At 42.9% G+C, this 13,901-nt stretch overlaps 1 protein-coding gene across 5 annotated transcripts in view; it reads left to right on the top strand.

The window, feature by feature from the left end:
• LOC306758158 (disco-interacting protein 2 homolog C) overlaps window positions 1-13,901 on the top strand; it is a 247,177-nt gene that overhangs the window by 116,685 nt on the left and 116,591 nt on the right. For all 5 annotated transcript variants that reach the window (XM_079243381.1, XM_079243379.1, XM_079243380.1 and 2 more), the window contains exon 2: window positions 12,245-12,316. In XM_079243381.1, the coding sequence (XP_079099507.1) occupies window positions 12,245-12,316 (72 nt within the window). The remainder of the gene's footprint in view (window positions 1-12,244; window positions 12,317-13,901) is intronic.

The following is a 13,901-nucleotide window of genomic DNA, read 5'->3' as shown; positions in this document are numbered from 1 at the left end:
CTCATTTTTGACACTACAGGTGAGATTTTTTGCTAATTAAAGGATTCTGGATATTTTTTGTCTATTTTTTCTAGAATTTAATAAGGGGGAAGTCTTTTTCATCAAGGAAACAATCCCTGATAGAAGATCTAAGGTGTGATTCGGGTCAGAGTAATTCCACCAATATATACTCCATTGGTGGGAATTGTTCTGAAAATTTGACTTGTTTTCATTGTGGCCATTCCATACAGTCGGTCCATCTGCCCATTTCCCACACAGCATTTTCATCATGCAAACAACTTATATCAGAATCACAAATAAGAATAAATATGTACCTTTGTAAATCTACTGTACGAGATTTTTACAAATTCTGGAAAATGCAGAAAAATATAATTAAGAATAAAATAAACCTGAGAGACATCAGTGCAACTTTGAGTAAACTCAGTTTTTGTTTCCAAGCAACACTTTCTGTCCAGTTTTCACGTGCACGACGCGCGTTGGACATCAGACTGTCATGATGGAACGCGTGTGACTCAGCGGCAAAGTGGATGGTTTGTACGTAAAACAGAACGACTCGCCGCTGCGACACGCTTTGTTTAAAAGCTTCAAAATGAAAAAGACGCAGCAGCAGAAACAAGAGTCGGAGGTCCGCCACGGTGTTTGTTGCTGTGCTTGTCGTGGGTTAAACACGCAACGCAGCGAAGATCACTGCGTCCAGTTCATCCGCCCAGAACTCCGTAACCATGGAAACAAGGGGCCAGAGCGCGAACACACTTTCCCGTTGCTGTGGAAACGGGGCGTAAATTCACAGAACAAGGATGTTCATTATAAACATTCAGATTTCCAGTTTTTAAACATATTTTTATCAACTTCACAAGCATCAAATAGAATCAGTGGAAAGGACTAAATGACTCAGTTTGAGTATTTAGCTCAGTTTTTACTGTGTAGATTAAATGTTTATGTTTGACTTCATGCCTGCAGTTCAGATGCATCAATAAAAATAAAGTAAAGCGTAAAACCTTCTTCGTTTGGTTGCTTTGCTTTTATTATTTACTGCCTGCTTTGACAGTAGTGAATGAAGTAACTTCTGTCTGCGCTGTAATGAAGTGACTCCGCGAACGTCGCCACGTGTTGCAGACACTTCATTTCCTCGCCGTTTCATGCGGTCAGACATGAACTGGGATGGGGACTTTCCACCCAGTCCTCCTCTCAGTGCATGTAATGGTTCTACTGGCACTAAAAGCAGCGCCGTTAGCTCTGATTTTCCAAACGTGCACGCGCAGGACGGCCACAAATCATTTCAAAAGCAGCGTTTCTGATTGGTTGATTATTCCATGAGGAAAAACAGTTTACATGCTCCTCTCTCAGATTCGATGACATCCAGGAGAGGAAATGTGTCGCTGTGGCATGTTTGAGGCGTGTTGTGTGCAGATCAGGGAGGTGTTAGCGGGGAGCCGTCCCTTCGCTCCTCCAGCTTGTAGCTCCAGCGTCGGCGCTGCAGAGGCTGGAGCTAGAAAAGATGAACAAACATCAGGATCGGCTCCTTCTGCTGACAGTTCAATACGGTCTGAATGCATGAGGAGAAATATCCATTTCTTCCTGTGAGTGTGTTTGTACCTGTGTGGAGGGCAGTTTTAGCCCTGACTCAGCTTGTTGTCACTGTAAACACCTGTGTGTGTGTGTGTGTGTGTGTGTGTGTGTGTGTGTGTGTGTTTGCTCCTGCCTTCATCCCAAAGGGAGTCCTTGGGCGTTTCCTCTTGGCTGGGATGTGTGTTAAACTGTGTTTGCATGTGTTTTCATGGAGTCAAAGCTCTGTGTGTGTTTGGTTCTTTGTCCTCTGCACCACAAGATAAAACATTTCAGGGTTTTTTAGCTGCATGACGTCTTCTGGACTCCTGAGTTTGTGTTTGTGGATGAGGAGATTCACTTGGATTTGTCTTTTATGACGAAGTTGCCAGAGATGAGTTGAACTGTAGCTAAATGATAATTGTGTGGTTAGATCTGAGTGTTTTAAGGAACTCCTGAGACGTTGTTGAGAGGTAGCAAAAGCTTTATCAGGTAGACCTTCTAGTACCGGGTTAGATCCCCTTTTTTCCTCCAGAACTGCCCCGATGCCTGGTGCCATAGATTCAACAGGGTGTTAGATTCATTCTGAAAGATTTATAGACATATATGATACGTATTATGTCTATGTTCAGGCTGAAGTTAACCCAGCTGAGCTGCTGGCTGACGTAGCTACATGTAGGGATGTTTAACTGTAAAAGCAGCATCACAGGAGGAGTAGAAGTGTGTATGCTCTATGCTGACTGAAACTCTGGACTACACCGCTGCTCTACGTTCCTTTCATCTCTTGCCGTTTCTTGTTTTATTGTTTCATTGTCGTGATAAGAAGCTTGATGTGAAGCTCCTCAGTTTCTTCTTTCTGAAAACTGCTCGTGTTTCTTTCTTCTTTTTATAACTCTTCCGTTGAATCAACAAAATCAACTCTGTTTCCTTTTTAGGAGCTGGACAGATGCACACACTCCCCTTCGTTTTTATCAGAATCCTTTCTCCTCTTTCTCATTTCCTCCTCTCATTCAGGCTCTTCCTCATATTTCTGTCTCATGCTCTTCTGTCTTTGTCCTCCTTGTTTGCAGCCAGCTCTCGTCCTCCGACTCGCTCCTCATACTGTATATGGTCACGGCGGCTCGGCTCGCTGTTGCTCAGCACAGGAAGGTGATTTAGCACAGAAAAGTCTCACGTCGAAGCTGCAGCTGTACGCAGAGTAAGTTTGATTCATGTGTTTTGACACCTGAACGTTGCATCTTCCTTCGCTCGCCTGGTGTCTGTCCATCCTGCAGATGTGGAACTTTTCACCAGGAAGGTTGAGGAGTTATTTTGTTGCTAGAATCCTGGGAAAAGCTTTGACTAAAGTTCTTACCAGTTGAAGCTACGAGGAGGAGAGAAAATGATTAGAAGTAGATTAAAAGCTGAATTTTCCTCTGGAAAAAAAACTGTTTATTTTCCTCTTTATAGTTTAACTTGTCTTGCATCGTAATGTTCCATCACCTCATCAGTTGCCATGGTGATCTGTAAGGACCACATGCACCTCTCGCCCTATTTGACTTGAAGGTGTGTGAAAGCCCCAGAGCCTGGCGTCAATGCGGAGCGTGCAGCCTGCAGGATGTATTTGCCTGATTGTCAATAATTCATATGCAGCTTATAGTGAAGTTACACAGCTGTCAACTGGCTGCATCCATATTTCAGAGCAGTGGAGGGCACTTCACATGGAGGCGAAGACGGCTGCAGCTGGAGCTGCACCTTACATGGAGCTGAGCTGCAGGCTCCACCTTGTGACTTCACTGTCGTTGACTCCGACATCATTCAGGTTAAAGATGGACGTGTAAACTCGCTTCCTGCCAAGTTTCACACCAGTCTGATGGTATATGTTGCATTTTTTAAAATCATTTTTAAGGTGAAAACTATCAGTTTTCTTTCATTTTCAATTGAAATGCAACAGTAGAGTCGTTATTTTGACTCCTGTGTTTAATAAAAAAAAAAAAAAAGACATAAAAAGCTCTGTGGGTTTTCAATATTGATGAATTAGAAAAGTGTCTGTCAGCTTCATAAATGGACCATCTTGAGGTTTCTGTAATGGAAGAGCGTGGCGCTCGGGGCCCGGTCCTTTGCTGCCGGGGAAGGGGAATGTTTATGTGACATGATGCCGAAGCGGATGATTTATTGATGCTTTGAAGCTTTTACTGCGTTGCAGCTAAATCTAACTAACCAGGAGTAACCGTGACGTCCAACGCTGACGATTCTTCTTTTCATTTTTAAGCTTTTAGAGCTTAAAGGTTTCTGGTTTCAGTTTGATTCTTTCATATGTTCAACATCAGATTTCTAAAAGCAGAACATGTTATGAACATGTTTTTCCACACGTTGCGGCCACAGCAGAGGACTGGAAACCGCCGGACGGATGGACACGATGTCGTCCACCACTTTCACTCTTTGTTATTGGTTAAATCAGCCAGGTGTGGTATCAGTTGTCATGCTGGCTGCAGGTGTGTTATGGAGTCTTCATGAGGTAGCTGGAGGAGCTGCAACCGCTAAAGAGACAGTTAGTTCTGGTAAAAAAAAAAAAAAAAAATTAACTTTTCTCATGAAGCTGCTCCATTTTGTGGAGAGACTGAGTGTTATTTCTTCTTTATAAAGATTAAATTTTTCAGAAGATGTTTAAAAAAAAATAAACAAAAAAACATCAATTTGAAGGTGTTAGTCTTTTTTTTTTTAATTTAATTTAATTTTTTTAAAGAAATAATCCTGACATAACACACTTTTAATCCTATAAAATATTATACTCTTAGAATAAACTGTTGAACTTAGTGTTTTCATTTTGTTTCAAATTGTTGTTTTATTACTATATTACTATATATTTTATTATTATATATATATATCTCATTACTATATTAGTGTGGTGCTTTTCCTTTTGCTCTATATTAATGTTATTTTTCTTTAATTTTCAAAAATAAATTTAAACTAGATGTAAACTTACACTATATTGCTGTATGTATATATTTTTGGATTGTTTCCGAGACATTTTGCATCATTTTCTGGTAAAAACTTTGTTAAAAACCTTGTTGAATACAACCTGATACTAGTCTTCTGCCCCCTGGTGGACACAATAATAATACAGTTAATGCAGCACGGCAATCATTATTACACATCACGTGGTATGAAATGATAAATTCACATTTAAACATTATTTAAATTTTTTTATTTGGATTAAAAAGCCAAAAAGAGACTTCAGATGTTTAAAGAAACTGGATTTTCTCTCATTTTTATCTTTTGTTTTATATTTTTTCTCAGAAACTGAGTATTTTTCAGGGTCACAGTAAACAACGTCATCCTGGATGAATTTCCCAGTTTGTCTCTGGTTTGGTCTGACTGTGTGTCAGACATGTAGAACCAACACTGATTGGCTGTCAACTTTTCCCAGGAGATTGCTGCTGCATCAGTTAAACATCCTGAAATGTTGTGATTCTTATTCCCAGCAATGGGAAAGTTCAGATTTGGGGAAATTTTTTGTACCGATTATGCAAGAATCAGACTTCTAAGTAAAATCTTCTCCAGAAAATCTCAAATATTCTCTCCCACATTCACGTCTGGACTTCCTGAAACACTTTGACAAACGTCATCGATGAGTTTATCTTGGAATAAGTCTGTATAATCAGGAAATTTCCCGTATTATAAAACACATTAACGAGAATTCCTAATTAACGGAGGGATTAATGGAGGTTTTGCTCTTTAGGATCAGTTGTGATGCTGGTTTCACCAGCTGCAGCACTGATTCTGTGTGTGTGTGTGTGTGTGTGTGTGTGTGTGTGTGTGTGTGTGTGTGTGTGTGTGTGTGTGTGTGTGTGTGTGTGTGTGTGTGTGTGTGTGTTTGGGGGAACAGAAAAACTCATCTGACCCCCCCACACTCCGGCTGCACCATTCTGCACTTTTTTTTTTTTTGGTGTTTTTATTCCTGGAAGATGTAGAAGAAGAGTTTCCCTGAGTCATCCTGCCTTTTTGTGTTTCTATTAAAAGATCCTCATCCCTGCGTCGTCATCAGCTACGTCTTTGTCCACGTCCTCGTCCCAGAGACGAGGGGCGGGGATGGGGATATCTACCTCGGTGCTGCAGTCCGTTTCTGTTAGTAACCATCAGCATCATGTTCACCGATGTGACGCTGGAGTTCAGGGAAGAAGACATGCTGTAAACAAACCTCCAGGTTAGACGAGATGATCCAGAAAATGTGTAACGTAAACATCCAGACTGTTGGCAGACCCTAAACTGTCGGCTTTATGTACACACACAGGAATTATTACAGACACCAAGCATGTTAAAAAAAAAAAAAGATGATTAGTTGTAAACATCCAGGAGACTTTCAGTAATGATGGTTTTACTGCCTTTTGTTTTTATTTTATAGCAATGTGATCTCAGTATTTCTTATTCTGGAATATTCTGTTAAAACTATTTACAATAAATCCAACTCAATTTATTGACTAATGAGACCCACCTCTTTTCTAACCCCACAGAACCCAACGGGACATAATTTAAAGATGTTTTACATCATTTTATGGTAAAAACTTAATTCAAAATCCTGCTGAACACAGTCTTGTCTTCTGCCCCTTGATAGACACCAGGAAGCAGAAGATTTTTATCATTTATATCTATCACATGGTAATAAATGATAAATATTCCCCCCCAAAAACTTCTAAATTTTTTGTGTTTAGGTTCAAATAAAGACCTCATAATAGTTTTTATTAGGGATGCACCGATACCAGTATCAGTATCGGATCAATACCAAGCGTGTGTACCTATTGGCATTAATAAGTGTTTTGATACCGCAACCGATACCCAATACCACTCTAGTCAAGCCAGTGCAGATGTGTGTGATGACATGCTTCAGACATGTTTTAAAATAAATAAAAGCCTTGAATGTTAAAATATGACATTTTATGTTCCAATAAAAGCGAGATCTTTGTTCCAAAACCACACATTTATAGTTGTATTTAGGGAAAATGAGCCAAATCAGAATAAAACTTGTTGAAACTGTTAGATCTGTAATGTTATTATATTTGTATTGGTGAGGTAACTTCAGAAAGGATGGATCATTTATTACAACCTGATGAAATCTTAGACAGTTATAACAGCAATAATAACCATAGACACAATAATGTTCACATAAACACATCTGGTATCGGCAGATATTGTTATCGGCAGATATTCAATATTCAGATATTGGATCGGAACTCCTAAAAAGTGGATCGGTGCATCTCTAGTTTTTATATTAGTTTCCAGCCTTAAATGTTCATTTGTGGGTCGGAGACGTTATAATTTTAGTTGTAAAGATGAAAGAATGACATGACTTGTTGTGAAAGAAGTGAGCATTGAAGAAAAAGGCAGTTGGAGCCGTGAAGCATTGGCGGCTTCATGATGCACCAACATTCATCCCTACCAAAGTTGTAACCAGACTGATGAGAAGAATCTGCAGCTATGAGAAGATCCTCGTCTAATCGGGTTGCTGAACGCACCAGAAAAATGCATTGAAGCTGTGAGTTAGGATAATGTATCTGCACAGGAAGCCATCTCTTCAGTGGCAGTCGGACATATGACACGCAGACCTGGCACAGGTTGTGTGAGACGCACCTCAATCTGATTTAACACGTTGAACCAGCTGAACACGCCTGACAGTCGATCCAAGTTCAGCGCATGTTTGGCGTGAATGATCCAGGAAAAACATAATTAGGATTTTTATGACGAGTTTTACATTTTAATCTTTTAAATTCCAGCTTTGTTCCGCATTCACACACAAATATGATTTATATTAAATCAGGGATGACGAGTCTGGTCCTGGAGATCTACTATCCTCCACCTAGATGCATCCTTTCTCCAACACGCCTGACTCACATGTTTGAATTCCCTCACGTGCACGTCAGGCTGCTCTGCAGACGCCTGACGAGACTTTCATCTGGTTCAGGTGTGTTGGAGAGGGAATGTATCTAAAAGCTGCGGTTTTAGTCCCGTTTTAGATGGACTTTCTGAGCCATTTGGTTTGAATCAGATTTGTTGGAGCAGGTAATAAACCACAATGTGTAGAACAACAGCCATTTAGGGTTGGACATCCCTGTTCCAGGGTGGTAAAAGGGAAAAAAATCCTCTTTTCTGTTAGTTTACACAACTAGGAATTCATTTTTATTTATAAAGTTAACCCCAGCTTGAGTTAGGCCCGTTTATGCTCCGCGTAGAAGACGCAGACGGTTACGCGTGTTATCGGTCAGTTTTCCAACTGACCAACTTTACTTAGAAAACAGAACAATACCGCTGGAAAACCTGGGGGCGGTGGTGAGTTGTGTAGCTAACACGCAACCAGCAAAAAGCAACAAACCAGAGAAGAAGAGGAGGAGAACAGCATGATGATGATAGAGAAACTCCATCCATCCATCCATCCATCCATCTTCAGCCACTTATCCGGGGTCGGGTCGCGGGGGCAGCAGCCTAAGCAGGGAAGCCCAGACTTCCCTCTCCCCAGCCACATTTGCCAACTCTGTGGGGGGGATCCCGAGGCGTTCCCAGGCCAGCCGAGAGATATAATCCCTCCAGCGTGTCCTGGGTCTTCCCCGGGGTCTCCTCCCAGAGGGACGTGCCTGGAACACCTCACCAGGGAGGCGTCCAGGAGGCATCCTGACCAGATGCCCGAGCCACCTCAACTGGTTCCTCTCGATGCGGAGGAGCAGCGGCTCTACTCTGAGCCCCTCCCAGATGACCGAGCTCCTCACCCTATCTCTAAGGGTGAGCCCGGCCACCCTGCGGCGGAAACCCATTTCAGCCGCCTGTATACGAGATCTCGTTCTTTCGGTCACGACCCACAGCTCATGACCATAGGTGAGGGTAGGAACGTAGATTCGCCTTCTGGCTCAGCTCCTTCTTCACCACGACAGACCGGCGCAGAGTCCGCATTACTGCAGACGCCGCACCGATCCGTCTGTCGATCTCGCGCTCCATCCTTCCCTCAGAGAAACTGACTAATAAAATAAGAAGCAGAAGAAGTTGAGGGCAGCCAAAAAAAAGAGTAAAATAAAAACTTAATAGTTTGTTTTTCTGCTACTTCTGGTGGTTTTAGATGATTGTAAACAACTTTACCGCTACCAACCGACGATAACATGTGGATGTGACCTCAACACCGCCCTCTAGTGGATGAATTCACTTAACAAAGGATGGAGGCGTATGACATTTCCGTATGTAAGGGAGCAGAAATGGTCTTAAAGTCGTGTATTCTGGTGGATGTTTGTCATGTAAACCTTGGAAAGAATTTCCATTTACTGCTCCGTCCAGTCTGGGTTGCAGTATCCAACATGCTCATGTGACCTTGCTAAAGCTCTTTCCTGCTAAAAGGCGGCAGTTCTTCCTCTGTGCTGACGTCCCTCAGTGTCTCTTCTCCCTCTTGGACTGCAGAATGAGCCATTTCTGCTTCCTCTCTGCAGGATGTTGGATCCCCCATCAGAGATTCTAATTACCACCACGCACTTTCCCTTCACGCCAGCAAAAACACAGACACACATGCACAATACTGACATCATATCCGAGGGTGTCTCCGCTCACGGTCGGTTTCTCCATCTTCTTGTTAGTCACATGTTTGGTGTTTTTAATAGGGATTTGTCAAGTCAGCCGCACAAATGTCTTTTTCCATGTTTGACAAATCCTCTGCAGGTTTAATGTCACTCAGACGTGTTTGACTGCTCGACTCAGGCAGCAGTTGCAGCTCCAGTTCGCTTTGAAATCATTATTTATCTTACCAAGTCAGTCAGATTAATCCTCAAGTTGCTCCACATCTCAGCTGTCACTTCTGCTTTCTGGTCAGATGAAATATTGAGGCTGCAGGAGCTTCGAATACAAGAAATTTTGCATTCAGCTACTTTCCTGTCCTGGGTGAGTTTCCAGATTCTACTAGCCCCCAACCAAAGGGCGAAGTCTGGCTGTTTTCAGCAGTGTCTGATGGTTTGGCTTTTCTGTGCATTTTCCAGCTGAGTACGTGACGACGTTACGGGGTGACGACGTTACGGGGTGACGACGTTACGGGGTGACGACGTTACGGGGTGACGACGTTACGGGGTGACGACGTTACGAGGTGACGACGTTACGAGGTGACGACGTTGCGAGGTGACGTGACGGTGTTACGAGCTGACGTGACGACATGATTATGTGACGATGTTGCAAGGTGACGACATTGCGAGGCGACGACGTTGCGAGGTGATGACGTTACGAGCTGACGACGTTACGAGCTGACGTGATGACATTGCGAGCTGACGATGTTGCGAGCTGACGACGTTATGAGTTGACAACATTACGAGATGACGTGATGATGCTGCGAGATGACGACGTTGCGAGGTGACGATGCTGCGAGCTGACGACGCTGCGAGGTGACGACGTTACGAGGTCATGACGTTATGAGGTGACGGCGTTACAAGCTGACGTGATGATGGGACGACGTTTCAAGGTGACAACATGACGAGGCTGCGAGGTGACGAGGCTGCGAGGTGACGACGTTACGAGGTGACGTTACGAGGTGACGTTACGAGGTGACGTTGCGAGCTGACGACGTTGCGAGCTGACGACGTTGCGAGCTGACGACGTTGCGAGCTGACGTGATGACATTGCGAGCTGACGTGATGACATTGCGAGCTGACGTGATGACATTGCGAGCTGACGACGTTGCGAGCTGACGTGATGACATTGCGAGCTGACGTGATGACATTGCGAGCTGACGACGTTGCGAGCTGACGAATTTATGAGTTGACAACATTACGAGTTGACGTGACAAGGTGACGACGCTGCGAGGTGACGACGTTACGAGGTGACGACGTTACGAGCTGGCGACGTTACGAGCTGACGGCGTTACGAGCTGACGACGTTACGAGCTGACGACGTTACGAGCTGACGTTATGAGCTGACGGCGTTACAAGCTGACGTTATGAGCTGACGGCGTTACAAGCTGACGTGATGATGTGACGATGTTGCAAGCTGACGTGATGTGACGACGTTGCGAGGTGACTTACGAGGTGACGTTACGTGGTGACGTTACGTGGTGACGTTACGTGGTGACGTTACGTGGTGACGTTACGAGGTGACTACGTTACGAGGTGACGACGTTACAAGCTGACGTGATGATGTGACGATGTTGCAAGCTGACGTGATGTGACAACGTTGCGAGGTGACTTACGAGGTGACGTTACGTGGTGACGTTACGAGGTGATGTTGCGAGGTGACGTTACGTGGTGACGTTACGAGGTGACGTTACGAGGTGACTACGTTACGAGGTGACGACGTTACAAGCTGATGTGACGAGGTGATGATGTGACTGTTACATGTGACTCACCTGCAGTTTCTCCAGTCTTTATTTTTTCTTGGCTGGACTGTAAACTCAGCATCGGTTTACTCCATTAGCTAAACTGATTGAAGCATCAGTTAGCATCTTTTGCTATCGTCCAAGAGGAGAGGTTCTCTATTTCGTCTTCAGGTCTAACATGAGTTTCATTCATCTGGTGACAAAGCGAACCATCAATGCCTGGTGGAGCTTCTGTTGGATGCTTCGCTCCTGTCATGGTAGACGGATGAAGCTAGCGTTACCTGGCCGTTGTTGGACTGTTTCTCAAGCAGGGGAACGTGTACGTTTTGGGGTGGTTGGGAAGCAAGGTAAATGAATGACATAAAATAATGTAAATGTGTAAATATTTAATATGAACTTTATTTATTTTTCACCAGAAATTCCATCTTGTTTATTATGTTCTCTGAAATACAAAGTTATTAAATATAAACATGTTGGTAATCTACTTGTGCTTCTTTGGAATACACTAAAGGGACAGTTGTGGGGTTTTAGTTTCGTATAGGTTGTCTTGCTGTTATATTACTGGTCAGACCCTCTGGAGGTCAGATTATTCTGGATGTGGCTCCAGAACCAGAACATAATATGGGTTTATGGGGGAACTGAGTTTTGTTTAATCTTTTCAGCACAACTTATTCCATGTTTCTGCATGTAAGCTCTATTTTTTCTGTAAAGTCTGAGATTTGAACATTAAACAAATTTGAGGAGTGGAAAATTATTGTTTTGGATCACAGCTCGTCATTAAGGAGTGACGTTTGGGCTGTCAGCCCAGTTGAGAACCACTGAATTAGACTACATTTCCCATGATACTTCTGTACTTGGCTGTTTAATAACTCACAGTACTTATTCGTGACTTTTTACTCGAGCAGAAGTTGAACGTGACTTTTCAGTGTTGATCACTCGCCGCGATTTCCTAAATCATCTTGTAAATGTGGAAATAATCCATCCTGCCTGTTTTCCCCGAAGGGTTAAAACTTTCCCAGCAGTGCTGCTGGATTCAGACGTGCTTTATGCTGCCTGGGAAAGTGCTGATAGCACCTTAGCTGGCTTGATTTACCACCTCAGGAGGTTGGTCAGCAAGTTTTTAGCTGTTTCTTTGCACTGCGAGGGGAGATTTAAATGCACCTGTAATACTAAGTTCTCTGCTGTATGCAGACATGTGCTGAAGCAATCCGTCTCAGTCAAACCTTCACTGGATGCAGCTTTTTGCTCTGAATATTTTACACACAACTGCATGTCGTTTAGGTTTTGCAGGCTTCGAGAAATTTAGTTTTACTTTGTAATCTTGGCTGTTTTCATCTGTCCTGTTCCGATGCTTTCTGTGGGATGGGGAGTAAAGGCTTGTCTCTTTCTCTGCAGGTGATATCACGCAGAAGGGCTATGAGAAGAAGCGATCCAAGCTGATTGGAGCTTACTTCCCTCAAACAGCAGGTAAAACGTTCATTCAGCACTTTCACCATTTCACAGCTTTTTCAATTTCATGTTATTACGCGAAAACCATCATGGAAAGTTGCTGACACGTAAAATTAGACTTTTATGAGACAAAATCAGAAACGTGGTGAACAGAAAATAAGCTGCCAAGAAGGTCAAACTAAATTAACCCTTTAGGCGGCGAACTTTTAAAAGAAAACTTTCAATGTTGATACCAAGAATTCAAAAGGCTGCAGATCTGAAGTGGTTCGAGATGAGAAAAACGAGTTTTATGGTGGGGGAAAATTTACTCGTCTACTTTACGTATTGAACATGAATCTGAACATATGGCTGAGAAAGAACGTTGTCACAAGTAGCTGCGTGTTTGTGTTTCCGTTTCTTTGCTAAATAAAAGCTATTTTTCTCCAGTTTTTCACATCTTGCAGGTGTTTCCATTGAATGGAGTGCAAAAACCCTATCTGTTGTATCCCGCAAGTCCCAGGACTTTACTCATTCCCAGGATTGTTTTACTAGTTCCTAGGACTGTTTTACTAGTTCCTCTGACTGTTTTACCAATTTATAGGACTGTTTTACGAATTCCTAGGACTGTTTAACTAGTTTATAGGACAGTTTTATTAGTTCCCAGGTCTGTTTTACTATTTCCCAGGACTGTTTTACTAGTTTCTTTTGCTAATTTATCGGACAGTTTCACAAATTCCAAGGACTGTTTTACTAATTCTTGAAACTATTTAGTCGTAACGGTGTGTTCAGACCAAACGCGTTTTGAGTGTCAAACACTCAAAATGCTGAACGCTCGACGCTGGTCACTAAACTGCCACTTTTGTGTCCCACGCCCAAAACGCTCCCAACGCTCCTGCCGCGTCTGCCGCTTGTGTGTCTGGAGCGAGCGGCAAACGCGGCGGAAAAGAGAGGAGGGAGGCGGCGCTTTCCTTCCGGTCAGTTTGAATGATGGTGGATTCAGTAGAGATATGACATGGTTTTATTTAATAAATAAAGCTAGAGGACGTTGTCGTAGGGTAGTTAGTCAGTGTTAATGCAGCAAGAGTCGCACTCAGCAGAGAGCCGCCATGGCCGCCCCCAAACAAAGCGTTGCTAGGCAACGTATCCTGCTACGTTGCCAAATCAGTAACATTCAGCTTTTTAGCAAGGAATGGTTATCCTAAATATTGCACGGAGTAATGGCGTCTCAGCCCCGTGTCTGGGTTCACCACAGGGATTTCTAGGACTGTTTAACTAGTTTTAAAGACTGTTTTACTTGTACATAGGACAGTTTTAATAATTTCAAGGACCGTTTTACTAGTTTATAAACCTGTTTTACTCATTTCTGCGATTGTAATTCTTAGGACTGCTTTCCTAAATCCTGGACTACTATAGTAATTCATCCAACTACTTCACTCATTTCTAGGACACCTTTACTAATTCCTAAGACCGTTTTATTCGTTCCCAGGACTGTTTTACTAGTTTATAAGCCTGTTTTTACTAATTTATGGGACTGTTTTACTAGTTTGTAAGCCTGTTATACTAATTCTTAGGACTGCTTTACTAAAACCTGGACTACTATAGTAATACCTCCGAGGAATTCAGT

The sequence above is a fragment of the Telmatherina bonti genome (assembly GCF_933228915.1).
Source record: "Telmatherina bonti genome assembly, chromosome: 7".
In the NCBI taxonomy this organism is placed as follows: domain Eukaryota; kingdom Metazoa; phylum Chordata; class Actinopteri; order Atheriniformes; family Telmatherinidae; genus Telmatherina; species Telmatherina bonti.
The sequence above is the reverse complement of the archived record's forward strand: the minus strand, read 5'-3'. Positions and strand labels throughout refer to the sequence as shown.